At 43.2% G+C, this 16,664-nt stretch overlaps 1 protein-coding gene across 7 annotated transcripts in view; it reads left to right on the forward strand.

Annotated features, from left to right (window-relative positions):
- The window catches only part of RC3H2 (ring finger and CCCH-type domains 2), a 47,693-nt gene that overhangs the window by 2,372 nt on the left and 28,657 nt on the right, over positions 1–16,664 (forward strand). For 5 of the 7 annotated variants that reach the window (XM_088665098.1, XM_060270464.2, XM_088665097.1 and 2 more), the window contains exons 2-4: positions 5,280–5,326; positions 13,160–13,457; positions 15,467–15,584. In XM_088665098.1, coding sequence (XP_088521224.1) covers positions 5,313–5,326; positions 13,160–13,457; positions 15,467–15,584 — 430 coding nt within the window. In that variant the 5' untranslated portion in view covers positions 5,280–5,312. Of the gene's footprint in view, positions 1–5,279; positions 5,499–13,159; positions 13,458–15,466; positions 15,585–16,664 lie in introns of all 7 variants that reach the window. The other 2 variants (XM_088665095.1, XM_035102466.3) reach the window with 2 other exon arrangements.

Consider the following 16,664-nt stretch of genomic DNA (forward strand, 5'->3'; position numbering starts at 1 on the left):
ATGCTAGAATAGCTCAAGAGATGCCAGCTATTTAGCTCAGCTTGCTGCAGCTGCTTAGAGATGGTCTGTGTCTTGAACCATCGAGGGGGCATAGCTGATTAAAATCAAGGGTTCCGGATACAATCATTACTATTTCTAGAGAGATAAAATAGTTATGGCAATGTTTATTATTATTATGTGGCTTTGAGGGAAGCAGGCTTCTGAGCTGCACAAAATTCTTCAGCAAGCAAGAGCTTTTAATCACTACATTTTGGAAGAGCTCTGCGTAATTCAGAATTCTGTTATTTGCACCAGCAGTGGGGTGCCCAATAACCTTTGACTTTCTGAGCCATATCAGTTCCATCACAGGTGACTCTTCCCATGTAGATGGGAGCAGAGTTGGAGAAGTGAAATATATAACTATAAGTATTTATTTAGATTTCAGCTCGGAAGAAACAGTCCTCAAGGGAGTGGCCATAGCTTACTTGTAGAGCACATACCTTTGCATGCAGAAGGTCCCAGGTTCAATCCCCAGGATATTCAGTTAAAAGGATCAGATAGGAAGTGATGGAGAAAGATCCTTCTCTGACTGAAACCCCAGAGAGCTCCAGTCAGTCTGAGTAGACAATACTGGGTTGTGTAGACAGATAGTTTGGCAGTTTCCCAAGTTACAACAATTTTCCTGGGTAGTTTTATTGTTTCTTTTTTTATTCCCCCTACTTTTTTGACATGTATTTGTATGTTTCTAAAATAAAGTTGGCACCATTTTAATAAAAAATAAAAATTCATTTAATAAGAATTTAAAAATGAAGGAGTTAAACAAAAATTTCAGACTAAACTACCATTAAAATCCCCAACTTTCCTCCCCCAATTTAACCCTAACACACAAAATCTCACAGCCATATAAAAAGTGTTACTGATGTTTTTATGTTAATGCTAATGTGACTATTTTCATTTAAAATTTGTGTGGTTCAAGCAAAGTTGTAAATGGAAGTAGCAGGGTGGTGCATTGGTGGTGTGCCTTGAGCTGCTGCTCTTTTTGTGAAATAAATTGAAGTATCTGCTCTCAGAAGTGGCAATTTTTTGGTTTCTAGGACAAAAAGGTTGCATTCATTCTGTGTCCTGTCCTATACTCCTTGCCGGCTGCATTTGTATGTCATGATAAACGAGTCTTTCCCAGCCCTGGCCAAGCAGATTTTTTAAATCATTTACTTACTGTACTTACTTACTTACTTACTTATTTGCCTTTTGCTTCCTGCAAAGAAGTTATGAAGAAACCCATAGAAAATACTGTATTTAAAAATTACACTGAAGCATTCACCCACAAAAATAAGTCAGAATACAAAACCACTCTTCCCCACTCAGCAGCAGGGTAAGCATCGATTGCTACTAGAAAAACAACAAAAGACCCAACACAGTATCAATGCTTAAATACATGGGAGAATAAGAACGTCTTCCCCTAGTGCCATAAAAATAACAGTGTTGGTGACAGGAAAGCATTCTGCAGATTGCAGGGTTGGGGGCCAGCTACCACTGAAAAGGCCTGATCTCTCACTGCAAACCTCTTTTGGAGGTGGTACCCTAAGAAGGACCTGAGATTTTTGTCATAGGGTCTAGGTTGGCTCATAGGTGGAAAGATGGTCCAGGCTCCCACTCAAATGCTTATGTGTGAAATTAAGCTTCATTCAAGGCTTGCAATGGTACAAGTCAGGCTACATTAACAGATTGTATTCCTAAAGAGTTAAAGAATGACAGCAGGGGTCCAAGACCAGGCAGTAGCTTTTAACAAGACATTACAACTTGTCCTGCTCCCCCCCTTTTTTTAAGCTAGACACAGCACACTCATAATACTCTCTAAGAGACTGGTGCACTTCAAGGAACATGTTTCTTCCAGGGGTGTGGGTCTGCTGCCAATGGCAGAGGCAGTGCCAAGTTCTCTGTGACAGGTCAGGAGTCATCTTCTGGTTCTTCCAACCTCCTCTCTTGGCTTGTTAGCACCCTTCCCCATTGGGCTAGCTGGTCCTAGTCAGTAATTTTGCAGTAGCTTCAGTTTCTAAACTATCTTCAAAGGCCGCTCAACATATAATGCAGTAATCTAACTAGAGGTTACTAGAGCATAGACCACCAAAGCCAGACTCTCCTAATCCAGGTGGTGTTGCAGTGGGGCCACCTAACAGGGCAGAGAGATGGCGCTCTGCACCATGCAAGCCACGTGTGTCTTCAGTGACATTGATGGATCCAATAGTACCCCCAAGCTGAGTACCTGCTGCGTCAGGAGAGGTGTGATCCCATCCCAATAGGTTACACCCACCCACCCACACCCTGTACAGACTGAGGAACTGCCCACTAACAGTGTCTCTGCCTTAACTGGATTGGGAGTACTGATGACACACTCCCAAACTCCGAATGTCTCCATTCAGCAGCACGGTGTAGAATAGCATGGGGGATAAAAACTGAATGCTGCAGAAACCTGCAATGGAGATTCCATGGGACCAAACAATAACCCCCAGGCACTACCTTCTGGAGCTAACCATACAGCTACAACTGGTACCACCCCTAGGCAGCACCACCCATTTTTAACTCTAAGGGTAACAAGATGGATGGTTTCAAAAGCCACTGAGAGATCAAGGGCAGTCAACAGGGTCACACTCCCATGTCTCCCAACGTAGGTCATCCTATTGGCAGTTTTTCGTCCGAGAGCAGGAACAAACTCCAATAGAAATGATCCAGAAAAACAGTCCCCTCCAAGATTGTCTTGTGCTGGTCAGTCACCACACCCTTGAGAACTTTGCACAAGAAAGGGATGGGAGTGACTTCTATTTGCTCCATATCTTTTGGGTCCAGGGAATATTTATCAGGATGACCTTAACACCACCTATCTCAGGTTGCCTGGGACTGCTCCATCTTGCAAGGAGGCATTAATTCCTCCCCCCCCCCCTGCCCAACAAGCACTACCCCCATAGCTTTTACCAGCCATGAGGGGCAAGAGCAAGAAGTCAAGTGATCCACTAACACATTGTTCACAACCCCAAGGCATGTCAGCTGGAATTCATCCAACAAAACTGGCCAGGACTCTACTCTGAGTACCCCTTGAGACTGACCTGCTACAATAGTGGAGTCCAAGTCCTGGCAGATATAATTTTATCCTTAAAATACCTTGCAAACAAGACATAGCAGGATGTTGTGGGTTCCAAAAACTCATTTAGGCCAATTGGTTAAATGCAACAAAATAGCTCCACTTGAGAGCATATAAAGGATGCAATGGAAGAAGCAAATAAACACTCTTTGCCTCCTTCATGGCTACTAAGCAGACTCAATAATAAATGAATACTAGTTCAGTTGCATTTGTCTGGAGTTTTACTCCACACGTTCAAGCCACCTCCCAACCTGCTGGAGCACCCTCTACTCCCTGGTGTACCACAGAGCTACCTGGGCTTTATCAAGTACACCTCTCCACTCCACGGGACTTAGACAGGAGCATCAGTCCTGTCAGCTGGGGAGGTAGGAGCCCAAACTGTTTGGGAATCCATTGGACTCAGCCTCTGGAAGTAGTAGTAGTTGTTGTTGGCATCTTTCTGTCAGAGTGGGGCATCCTGATACCCTTCCTCCACACAGAGAAAAGGACAGTGGCAAAATGAATCTCACCAGGGGGTGACTTGATCATGAAAAGGGAATGTTGATAATATCCTCCACTCTCAGTTCACCCTCTTTCTGTCCTGGCTAGAGCATGTCCAGCTCTAAGCATTGGACCAATGACATGTTCAGAAGGCCCCATCTTTGTCATGATAGGCATGAAGTACTCAGCTGCCCCAGATCCAGTAATCTCAGCATGAATATTGAAATCCCCATGACCAACAGCTCAGGGGTCCTCATTATAGAGACTGCCTATGTCAGCTCAAGCAGGAAGACAACTGGGCAGTATACCAGCAGCCTCCTAACATGTCCTCTACACACAGGACTTGAATGTGGTCATGTTGTAAGCCTAGAAATAGATTATTTCAGGACCCCCACCCCCCCCCCAAAAGCAACCTCATGCTGCCCTGAATACACAGGTTGGCAAAAAATATATATATCCAGTTGGGGGAAATCCAACTCCTTGTTGCTCACCTGCCCAGGTTTCACTTACACAAGTCAGATCAGTCTCCTCATCCATAATCATTGTGGATGGAGGAGATTTTATTTTAAAACAAACCAACAGCACCTGCAGGTTCAAGGACTGGGTGACAGAGCACTCACTGTACCCTCAGTTAGGGGAGGTTCCAGCATGCAGCACAGCCAATAATGAGCTGAACAGTATTTGCTTCCCTCCACCCCACCATACTTCCTCCAGACCTCTCTACTGCACCTCCCACAGGGCAGCATGGCTAGGGACGGTGAGAGTTGTGCCTTCCACATGCTTCAGGCTACTAGGCTGGGGAAGGCTACATTAAACAACTGTTTATCATTAAGAGAATAAGCCTAGGCAAACCACAAGCTCACCCAACCCCCAACCCCACCCCATTCTTTTCCTGCAGTGCTGTTATAAGGAGGTGATCCAAAGCTTTCACTTTCATTCTTTATTAACCACAGCTTGTTATTTCATGCAAGGCTGACAAAGGTTGCATTCACAGGTTGTGGTAAACCATAGTTAATGGCTTGCTGTGAAGGTGTAGACGGCTCCCACTTTACTCAAGCCGAAGTTTGTATTCATGAACAAACCACAACCCTAACCCTAACCCTAATCAGATGTAGCACTATAGTTTGTTGCTCCCATTCATGCAGGGAGCACAGCAGGAATGATCTCCATGTCCACAGTAAGCCATCAACTGTGATATACCATGACCTGGACCAATCTATATTTGATGTGAACTATGGTTTAAATTTCAGTCTATGGGCATGAAGCAGGGTTGCTTCAACAAACCATAGTTGAAATTAACCACAGTTTAGGCATCTGGACGTAGCACCAGTCTGTGATTAAGGAAGAAAAATGGAAGCAGAAGCTTTTGATCTCTTTGACCAGCATAGCAGCTCCACGGGGGAGTGGGGCACACTAGCCCCAAGGAAAACCTTGGTTTGTTCTAATCACTTTAAGTCATGGTTTAGCATGACACCCGAATGCAGCTATCCACTATATGAAACTCTTCTAATAGGGAGGCCTAGTTGTGGCTGGTGCTTCATTTCTAAAGACAGATTGTGCGATCTGGAAGTTTTGTCTGCTGGCCCCAGCAATGTGGGAGTAGGCAGGGGCTAATGAGACATGAAGGAATGGCATTCTGCACATGTTCAGGGGTGTGTCTTCTTTATTTCTTCACATATTCCAGGACTGAGCCCTGGCTTGTGGCAGACATCATGCAATGTGCAGAAATAAGTGAGTCTGTTCTATCTAGAGAAGGTTTATTTAAGCTTCAAGTCATCACGTCTAAACGATGCAGGGTGCTATTATTGTGACCGCTGTTCTTCCCTGGGCTTTGACTATGACTCAGGTCTCTATCTGGCTGCTACAGAAGAAAACTGGTGTGTAAAAGACGGAAGTCCTCTCTGTAAGTAATTCCATGCGAATACCTTGTTTAGTGCAAGTAGTGAACTGACTGAGGTGCTCCAGCTCAATATAATTTTTGAATCCTTCCCATTCTGTAGACTAGACAAATTCATGTTTGGTTCGGATGGAAATTAGTGACCCTCGCCTCCCTGAAGACACTCTGTAATTCTCACTATGTACAGTAGTTGTAACCAGCCAAAGCTTGGAGGTTGGTGCCACTGAAAGCATGGCTTTGTTTTTAGTAACATTGTAATGCACTTTAAACAACAGCAACAACATAACAGCAACAACAACAACAGCAACTATTTGAAAGTATGTCAAGTTGGTTTCAGTCAAGTTTAGTTTCAGAGAAATCTGCTTAAAATTGCACATAAACAAGCATCTCTCTAGCAATGTTCACTTAGAAGCAAGTGTTGCTAATTTAAAAATAATTTATCCATAGTTAGGATTGAGCTGTGAGGCACTTGGTCTAAGGAAGCTGTGTTATTTGTTTATTTATTTTATTTAAAAGGCTAACCCTGCCCATCCTGAAGATGGGTGGGTGGGTGGGTTAGGGGCAATAAATAAATAAACCGATTTTGCTTGAAGCTCAAAAGCCATGCAAGACTCTTTCAACCCATGTTGCTCCCAGCGTCTTCTGTTATTTTGTCCCATACATCTAATAAACAAAGGTATACGGGCTCAGACCATGGAGGTTTTGTTTAATTTTTAATGGCTAATAGTTGCTGGTATCCTCCTTCAGGACAAATTCACAGCAGATGTATTTTAACAGTTGCTACTGAGCACAGTTACAAAGGAGAAACCTGCGCTGCTCTTTGTGATGCCAGATCATAGAATCTCAGAATTATAGAGAATTGTATGGATTCTACAATTATAGAATTGTAAAGTTGGGAGGGACTCTAGGGGTTATCTAGTCCAACCCCTGGCAATGCAGGAATCTCAGCTAAAGCAACCATGACAGATGGCCATCCAAAAACCTTTGTTTAAAAACCTCAAAGGAAGGAAAGTCCACCACTTCCTAAGGGAGACCGCTCCACTGTTGAACAGCTCTTAACTGTCATAAAGATTTTCTGTATGTTTAGTCGGAATTTCTTATCTTGTCACTTGAAGCTATTGGTTCGAGTCCTACCCTCCATGGCAGGAGAAAACAAGCTTGTTCCCTCCTCCATGTGACAGCCCTTAAGATATTTGAAGATGGCTATCATATCTCTTCTCAGTCTCCTCTTTTCCAGCGAAGCATACCCAGCTCCTTCAACTGTTCCTCATCAGGCTTAGTTTCCAGACTCTTGATCATCTTGGTTGCTCTCCTCTGTACATGTTCCAGCTTGTCAACATCCTTCTTAAATTGTGGTGCCCAGAACTAGACACAGTATTCCAAGTATGATCTGGCCAAGGCAGAATAGAGTGGTACTATTACTTCCCTTGATCTGGACACTATACTTCTATTGATGCAGCAGAGAATAGCATTAGCTGTTTCGCTGCTGCATCACACAGTTGACTCATGTTAAGCTTGTGGGTTACTAAGACCCCTAAGTTATTTTCACATGTATTGCTAGTTAGTCAGGTGTCCCCCATCCTATATTTGTGCATCTGGTTCTTTCTGCCTAAGTGCAGGCCCTGACATTTGTCCCTATTGAAATTCATTTTGTTAGCCTGGGTCCTGTTCTCCAATATGTTGAGGTCATTTTGAATTCTGATTCTGTCTTCTGCGTCATTAACTACCCCTTCCAGTTTGGTGCCATCTGCAAATTGGATGAGGGTTCCCTTAATTCCTCCATCCAAGTCATTTATAAAGATGTCAAACAACAATGGGCCCAGGACAACCGTGCAGCACCCCACTTGTCACTTTTCCCCAGGATGACAAGGAACCATTAATGAGAACTCTTTGGGTTCAGTCAGTCAACCAGCTACAAATCCACCTAACAGTTACCTCGTTCAACCCACATTTTGCCAGCTTCCTTGCAAGAATATCATGGGGGACTTTGTTTTTTAAAAAGAGCCTTACAGAACTGAATTATTTAATTATTTCCCGCCGCTGTGCATATATGTGCATGGTTACTTGTGAGTTGATCACGCATGGGGGTAATGCCTGTACATGTTACAACACCAAAAGCAGCACAGAAATCAGAAGTTGGAAGAATCAGAAATAATAAGCCTTCCAAATGTTAATACTCTGAGTGCAGATAAGAACACTGTGTATCAAGCATATCCTGTTGCTTAAGGGCATTAGATAGCTGAGGTTCCAAACAGAATTTTTAACAGATGGTTGTAATTAAAGTGTATGCAAAAAAGCAAGTCTTAATCAGCAGCATTCTAGTAAGCACTTTAATGTGTTGCTACTAATTAGATTGTTGCACAGGCAAAGCCCAAGTGAGATATGAAATCAGAAACTGAGGAATTCAGGTGCAACTCAGATTTGCCCACTATGCAGAAGTGATTTACTGTCTTCCTTGTTCACCTTCACGAGAATCTAATGCGGCTGCATATTTTCATTCCAGTTTTTCAGCTGCATAACAAGGTCCAAGCCCTGCATAACAAGGTCCAATAATTCCTTATAACGGGTGGGGAACCACCAGCCTGTAGGCCAATTTTAGCCCTCCAGAGGGTCCAGTTTGGCCCACAAGGACCTTTCCCCCCCAAAAATGCTCACCCGCCCATCAGCTGGCACCCTTTAGAGGGATTGCAACCCCATCCAGAACAGACAATATGTGTAATTCCTAGACCCAGCAACTGCTCATCTATAGTGCCTCTGTCCTGTTTGGATTCAGCCTCTGCTTGCTAGCCCTCACCCTGCCCACCATCGCATCCAGACAACCATTGCATGTTACTGAGAGGCAGATTGCTGTGAGATTGCTGGTGCCTATCACAAGCATGTGGTACCTGAAGCCAAGGCCTTCCCACTGTGGGTGGGGCTGCTTCCCATTTCAGTTTTGATGTGCAGCTCTCAATTTGGGAGCCAGGATGTGGCATGTGAGAATGTTGAAATAGCTCCAGTCCAGGTTTCAGGGCCTTCTTGGTATCCATTCTTTGTGCATTCCCATCCTAACAAAATTAAAATGCTGGAGTTGAACTTCCCCAGGCTGTGTAAATCATGCAAATTCCCTTATTTTGCATAATTCATTCTAGTTCTACTGACCATAGGAATGGGCACCAATGCCCCACTGCTGTTCATTAGCCTTCTATGATTCAGCAACAGGCATTGCCCACACTTTCAAGCATTTCTTCATGAATTTAAAGGCTAGAAACTTAACTTAGGAGTTGGGTAGCAAAGGCAGATGCTCAGGAAGCCACTCCTAATATCACATTCTGTGCTCTTTCTCCCCACTTCCATGTAATTTCAACGTGCCCACAGCTCTGACTCTGCCAAATAGAAAAGCTTTGTAAACAGACAGACAGACAGACAGACAAACAAACAGGGATTGGTTCTGCATCTCCCAAACATGAGGTGTTACAAAGGACAGGTTGGTTCAATGTGCTTGGCCACAGTTCCCAAAGAGTTGGACTGTGCCTGTGTGTTATAATTGCATTATCTAAGTGTTGTTGTCCTGATCCCAACGGCTGTGTATGTGGATGTTACTGCCTTGGAAGCTGGGAGTTTGGCAGGATTAGAGACACGCAAGGCATTAGATGCCAAACACCAGTTGGCTAACCTAGCTGTGTCATGTAAAATCACCTGCAAAAGTGCCCCCCTTCATTCCATCTGAGCTTGGAGGTACGTTATCTTTATTTTAACTGCCTACCTCCTCCCTGGTGGAGAGAGATGACTTTCTCAGTGGCTGTAACCAGATTGTGGAACTTGTTTCCAAAGGAGGCTAGGCTGTCCTCCTATCTTCTTTGCTTTTGCCGGTAGGCAAAAAGTGTTTTGTTTAGCCCATTCACTGACTGTTGTGGTAGTCAGTCTTTTGAGGTTAGCATACCCTTCAACATTTCTCCAATGGAAATAGGGACATCCTATTCCATCATCATCATCACCACCACCATCATCATTATTTTATTATTTATATCCTGCCCATCTGACAGAGTTGCCCCAACTACTCTGGGCAAATTCCAACATATATACAAACATAATAAAACAATAAACATTTTAAAACTTCCCTATACAGAACTGTATTCAGATGTCTTCTAAAGGTTGTATAGCTACTTATCTCCTTGGCTCAGGGGTTGCATAACTCTGTACCCTACAACACTTCTCTGATGAAAGTAGGGACATATTAAGGAAAAGTGGGACATTCCAGGATTAAATCAGCTTCTGTAAATCTGGGACTGTCCCTGGAAAATAGGGACACTTGGAGAGTGTGGGGTAGTGTTTGCAGGTTGTGGTGGGGGTTATTCCATTTGCAGGACCATCTAGGCTCAAAAGACAAGGCTTGTGTAGCAAATAGTGAGTTCAGATGGGCAGGTGCAGCCAGATAGTTGCCTAATTGGCAAGACCGCTGTCTGGGGAGCGAGTCAAGATGGCGTTGGTAGGAGCAGCCCCGTTCTGCTGCTCCGTGTAAGTAATGTTGTTTTATCAGTTTTTATCAATTCTCATTAACTTTCTATCAGTCTCTTAAGGCTTACAAACCTTATTATTTTCAATCTGAATTTGGTTTGGTAACTTACAACTAGCTATTAAATCTACAAAGCCGCTTATCAGAAGATACTCCTTCCTGGGAGGACGCCAAGAAAGAAGGAGAAAGAAGGAGCGGCCGAATATCCAAGAAACTAAAGGCAAGTTCTGCTTCACAATTATCCCCCGGCACAAGCCCTTTTACTCTGCTGCAACAAACCCTCCTGATTTAATAGCCATTTACAAGACCTCTGAGGGTCTATGAGGGTATTGGAGACAGTCTCAGCATTTTCTGCTTGTATATATAAGGGGGAAGGCTCCATAGGACAGCAAGCATTAGAAGCCTTAAACTGAGAACTTAAGGTGGAAAGTTGGGAGCAATAACCCTGGAGGCTCTAACAAGCTGAGGGACAAGCATGAAACCTTGCATGTAAAACAAGCCGTAGCCTGAGATTTGATGGCGGGAAACTGGAAGACAAGCATAATCTGTCACGTCTGCTCGTGATCGACCTAAGTGAAGGGGGAGGAAAAAGTTAAAAACCCCGGGTCTAAGAGACTCCAGGAAACTGCTCCCAATTACCTTTTTTCCCCATACTCAATATGGTCTTTACAAGAAAGAACTATATGGACCTGGGAATTGCGCCAATATCACCGCAGGGGGAGTTGGAGCCCCGAAGGAGGCAAAGTAAAATCACCAATTATTTCCCTCATAAAGAAGGGAATAAGAATCCACAGTGCGAGAGCACCCTAAAAGAAGCCGTCCCTACTGTGCTGGATTGGTCAATACAACGCAAAGAGTTACAAACTGATCATGAAACCCCAAATTACTCCATGAGCTGGGCGCAGGAACTTGCCCTAGCTGAGAACGACATGACGAGTAATTCCCCTAACTCCAATGACCTCAATCTTCAAAAATCAACTCAGAATCTCAGGAAAAACCAGCAAGGCCCTCAGCCTACAGCGAATGCCAACAGTTTAGAAGAGAGAGGTGACCAGCTACATGACCAAATAAATCAGATACGCACAGACCTCCACAATATAAAAAAAATTCCTAGCAGTAACAAATGGCCTACTCCTGACACTTGTGGAGAATTTCAAACAGGCAAAAAGAGTCACAGATCAGACTCCAGACTCAGACGCTAGAATCCACATACCACGTAAAAAGAACTCGCGCAAAAGAAAACCGGAACCCAAGACGAAGAAAACTAAAAGCATCAAAAAATTTAAGCCGTCAAGAAGAACTCAACATATCAGTAAAAAACAGTGGCAGAAACTCTTCAACTTATTATCACCACCACTTATATCCACAAAAAAAACCCAAAGCGCAAGGCACCAAAGAGATCGACAAGAAAGACTCACCAAAGACAAAAACCCCTCCCATATGTGAAAATAATTCTCCAAGTACGCTCAAAGAAATAAACCCCTCCATGGCTGTTCTTCCCTTGTGCTCGCCCGGCCTGACAAAAGCAACCAAACCAGACCTGGATGCTCCCGTCTTGAATCCACTTAGGGCCCCTGTCGTAACTGTAAACAGAAGTAAGTCGGGAATTTCTAACATAGACGGGAACTTGCTGGAATTCAAAGCCCCTTGTATAAAGAAAAAATGGACCCTGGTCCTAAGCCCGGAAAAGATCGTATTTGCGAACTATCCAAAACCACTGGGTCCTTGCAGAGGGACAAAAGGAGATCCTAGATAGACTGGACACTCTGAGAAGCAGACTGGTTAAAAAGGAGGCCCATGTTGAGACTAGGGAAGGCTCACACCTATGGCCTATATCCCCCAAGTTCCTAGTGGGCAAGAGGACAGTGGGAGGCTCCTTTAAATGTGTAGATTCGGAATACCAACCGCAGCCCCCATTGGTGTATGGTAAGGCAGAATTAAACAAGACTGTGACATCCCCGAGCACCTGGCTCAGCTATCAAAAACTCTCTCCAAATGAAACAGCTACTCCCCCAAGTTTTAATAGGTTTAATAGGTTTTATTGGTAACCATATATGTAATGTATTTTTGTTAGTGTTTGTCCTTTTGATGCTATGGCCTGTCGGCTACGCAAATAAAGTTTGATTTGATTTGATAATTGCCAAGTAGTTTGTTTGCAGCTCAGGCTAAGCCACTGGAGCAAAAACAATGCTATACAGTCATACCTTGGAAGTTGAATGGAATCCATTCTGGAAGTCTGACTTCCAAAACGTTCGTAAACCAAAGCGCGGCTTCTGATCGGCTGCAGAAATGTCCTACAGCCAGTTGGAAGCAGTGGAAGCCCCGTCGGATGTTTGGCTTCAAAAAATATTTCGCAAACTGGAACAGTTACTTCCGGGTTTGCAGCGTTTGGGAGCCAAAACGTTCGAGCTCTAAGCTGTTCAAAAACCAAGGTATGACTGTATTTGCATTCTTCCTTCTCAACAATGAAGCATTCATGAGCTTTGTAGCTGATCTAAGATATATGTATGCCATCTTAACCTTTCTGCTGTTTGCCACTGAGCAAGAATGTCAACCCGCACCCCCATGCCAGTGTAGCATCCTAGGTAGTGGACAGCTGTGGGTTTTGCTTTTTGTTTTTAAATGAAAACAAACACCTCCCAACCTTTTTTGCAGCTTGAAAAAGGAAAGGAATGTACATATGTCTGTATTCAAAAATGCATTTGTATATGTATTTGATTTGAAATAATATTTGTATTCCACTTTTCCAACAACTAATGTTGAATTCAAAGCAGCTCACAATATTAACAACAGCATAAAAAAACCAAACACTGCAATCATTATAATATCAAACAAAATAGTGCATAAATAAACCAAACAGCAAGATCATCAAGGCAATTAATACAATTCAGTAAAGTCATAGTACCGTACGGTAACCCATATTGTTGCCATACTACTTTCTAATCACATGGAACCCTACTCCAGAACAAAAGAAAAATGGGTTAGCTGTGGCCTCTTAGTTATCGATTGGAAGCTCATTCACTGTAGATGAACTGTAGACACTTACATGGAACTATATATTTACAAAACCATTTGGGGTGGGTGGGTAAGGTCCTTGTGTTAGTGGTGGCTGGGGATCAGCTTGGGATATAGCTGGAGGAAAATATTTATCCATTTATTTTTTGCTTCACAGCTGCCAGACCCCTGGACAAGAGGCAGCATGGTTTGCTAACTGTCTGATTGAGTGCCTGGCTTCCACCATGCCTGTGCAGGCGGCCCAGTGGACAGAGTTCCTGTCCTGCCCAATCTGCTACAACGAATTTGACGAGAATGTGCACAAGCCCATCAGCTTAGGCTGCTCACACACGGTCTGCAAGACCTGCTTGAATAAGCTTCACCGCAAGGCCTGCCCTTTTGACCAGACGGCCATCAACACTGACATTGATGTGCTTCCTGTAAACTTTGCACTTCTCCAATTAGTTGGAGCCCAGGTAAAGGAAAGGAGCTTGTTTTGATTAGAATTTATACCCCTCAAAATCATCATCCTCATCATCTGATCTGATCCTCCTGTTAATTTTTACTTGTGTACAGGAGCTGGAAAAACACACTGGGAGTTCAAATAACTTAACTGGAAATAGATGGAGAAGGGAATCTCTCTTTTTTTCCAGCTGTTCTTTGCATAAGGCAAGCAGATGCTGGGGACAGTGGAGGCAGCCTCCTGGCTGGTGCTCCTGACCCCCATTTTCTGGCCATTCCCCTTTGTTGAAGGGCAGCACTGTACATGCTGCATGGCATATACTGGCCCTCCTGAGCCAGCTTGTTGCCACAGGGGAGGAAGGGGAGAATGGGTTTGGGATAGGTGTTCATCAGTATGCAGATGATACCCAGCTCTGCCTCTCAGTATACTTGAAGGAGTGTCTCCATTCCCATTGTTCAGCCCGGACACTAAGGTCCAGCTCCAAGGGTCTTCTGACGGTTCCCTCCCTGCAAGAAGTGAGGTTACAGGGAACCAGGCAGAGGGCCTTCTCGGTAGTAGCGCCAGCCCTATGAAACGCCCTCCCTTCAGATGTCAAGGAAATAAACAGCGCTCTGACTTTTTGAAGACATCTGAAGGCAGCCCTGTTTAGGGAAGTTTTTAATGTTTGATGTTTTATCGTGTTTTTAATATTCTGTTGGGAGCTGCCTAGAGTGGCTGGGGAAACCCAGTCAGATGGGCGGGGTATAAATAATAAATTATTATTACCGTATATTATATTATATTATATTATATTATATTATATTATATTATATTATATTATTATAATTATGTGGGCAAGCCCTGTGCCACATACTTAAAGTTTGGTTATAGTTGGAGATGGGGATTAAAGTTGACAAGCCAAATGCCAGGCAGAAAAGGGGGGTCTGAAGGAGAAAAGAGAGAGGAGGCACCATATACTTGTTAATTTCATAGCAACCCTGTTTGCATGTACCACTAAGCCAAACCATGGCTTTCTGCAGAGGTGCAGCCTTTCAGAGAGGGAATGGTGGCTAGTTTGCACCTCCAGTAATTTTGTTGCTGCATTAAAGAAAGCCATGGTTTGGTTTAGCATGTTGTCTGAACCTGGGCTTGTGGCTTAGCTTACCTGGAAAAATATTAGCATTATATGGGAACTGTGCCAGTATGTTTCCATTTTATAGTTCTGATATTGCATTGGTTTTATTCATTCTGTTTCATTGGTCTACTGTTTTGTTGCCTTTTTTGCCTTTAGGTTCAGGCTAAGGGCACTTATCTGCACTTACCTTTTGCCCCACTTTTTCCAAGTGCAAGTCTGCACTTAAAAGCTCCATGTCTGAGCATGAGGATTTTTTTGCCCTGGAGCTTTCCTCCGAAAACCCACTCTTTAATGCTCAAGCAGAGCAAACATCAATTCAGGTTTTCTGCAGATTGCTGTTTGGTCTGATTGAGCTTTAAAGAGCAGCTTTTCACAGGGAAAGCTCCAGTGGGGGGAGGGAGTGGGGGCACTCTGACATGGAGCTTTAAAGCACAGACCATGCCTGGAAAGAGCGGAGGAAAGGTAAGTGTGGATAAGCCCCAAGGCAGGCTTCCTCAAATCACAAAAGTATTCAAATCACACTTTGATACATCAACATTTTGTTTCCTCACAAACTGCATGCATTGTCTGCATGTACTTTTGTAAACCAAGAAAGCATTTAATAAAAAGTATTAACACACACACACACACACACACACAGCCTAGTGGTATCTTAAAAGACATGAAAGCATAAACTTTCATGTCTAGGTCTGGGTCTAATCAAATAAGCAAGCATTGCTTCTTATTGACGAGTCAGATTTTTAGTGGCAGCTCTTTGATCTTGCATAATTCTAGAATTAGGGTGCTTGTTGAGAAATGGTGCAGAATTTCCTGCTACATTGCATTAATGGTGTGTATATCTCTCCCTTCTTTGATAACAAATTACAAACTGGTCACTGCTTCTTCCTTCCTGCATTTGACCTTTACAGGCACCTGATCACCAGACCATCAAGCTAAGCAACTTAGGAGAGAACAAACACTATGAAGTGGCAAAGAAATGTGTTGAAGATCTGGCGCTTTATTTAAAGCCACTAAGTGGAGGCAAGGGTAAGTTCCCCCAACGATGTAATAATGAAAGAAGCCCCAGTTTATCTGAAGTCAAGCCAGCGTCCTTTTCAAATTAAAGGTTTTAAATATGAATCGCACATGGTGGGAAGCTGCCTTCGGCCACATCAGACTGCAGGACATCAGGAGGGCCCTTTTGGATCACAGTAAAGACCCACAAGCGAGGCATGAGTGCAGTAGCCCTGCTCCTCTATTGTTCTCCTGCAAATGGTATTCAGAGGCATGGGATTTTCTTTGATCCTCTTAGTAGTACTGTACTTTTCTGTGTATAAGACTAGGCTTTTTCCCTTTAAAATAAGGTTAAAAATCTGGGGGCATCTTGTACACAGATGGTGCATATGCCCATTTTCTAAATTTGGGGTCCCCAAAAGAAGGGTGTGTCTTATACACGGAAAAATACGGTATATAGCCACACAGAAGGAGATTAATTAATTTGTCAACTGCCTTTCCCTGATGCCCAGGTAGAAATAGGTAATTCTGCCAGTTTCGGTTTCTCTCATTTTCCTAACTTTTGTTTGATTCAATCCATTTATTTGTGATTGTTTGCAGTAAAAAAGGTGGGGCAGCGTCTTCAGTGAGAATCTGTGTGCATCTGCATGCTTGTTTCTCCTAATACAGTATATACATTTTTGTACACAATTTTGCCTAGTATTTTCTATTTTCTCCTAATTGCATTTTTGTTCATATTTTTTCTAAATATATCCATTATAAGTGTACTTTTCCCTAACATAGTCACCATTATATGCACTGCACTGTAAAATTCAGAAACAGACAATCTTCAGAGATATCAAAGGATAGTTGTGTGTATTGTATTGTATTGTATTGTATTGTATTGTATTGTATTGTATTGTATTGTATTGTATTGTATTGTATTGTATTAGTTCAGGAAGTGCATATATAGTAGGTTCATATAGAAATGCAAACTGAATGAATTCTGCACCATACCACCCCACCCCAACCACTGTGCACTTCACATGCCATTGTGCGCCACCTACTCATTGAGGAAACCCTTGCCCTTCACAATGATTAGCAGGCCTCCCTACTAACCTTTCTCCTTCTGTT

This window comes from Zootoca vivipara, chromosome Z2 (assembly GCF_965207765.1).
Source record: "Zootoca vivipara chromosome Z2, rZooViv2.hap1.1, whole genome shotgun sequence".
Lineage (NCBI taxonomy): Eukaryota > Metazoa > Chordata > Lepidosauria > Squamata > Lacertidae > Zootoca > Zootoca vivipara.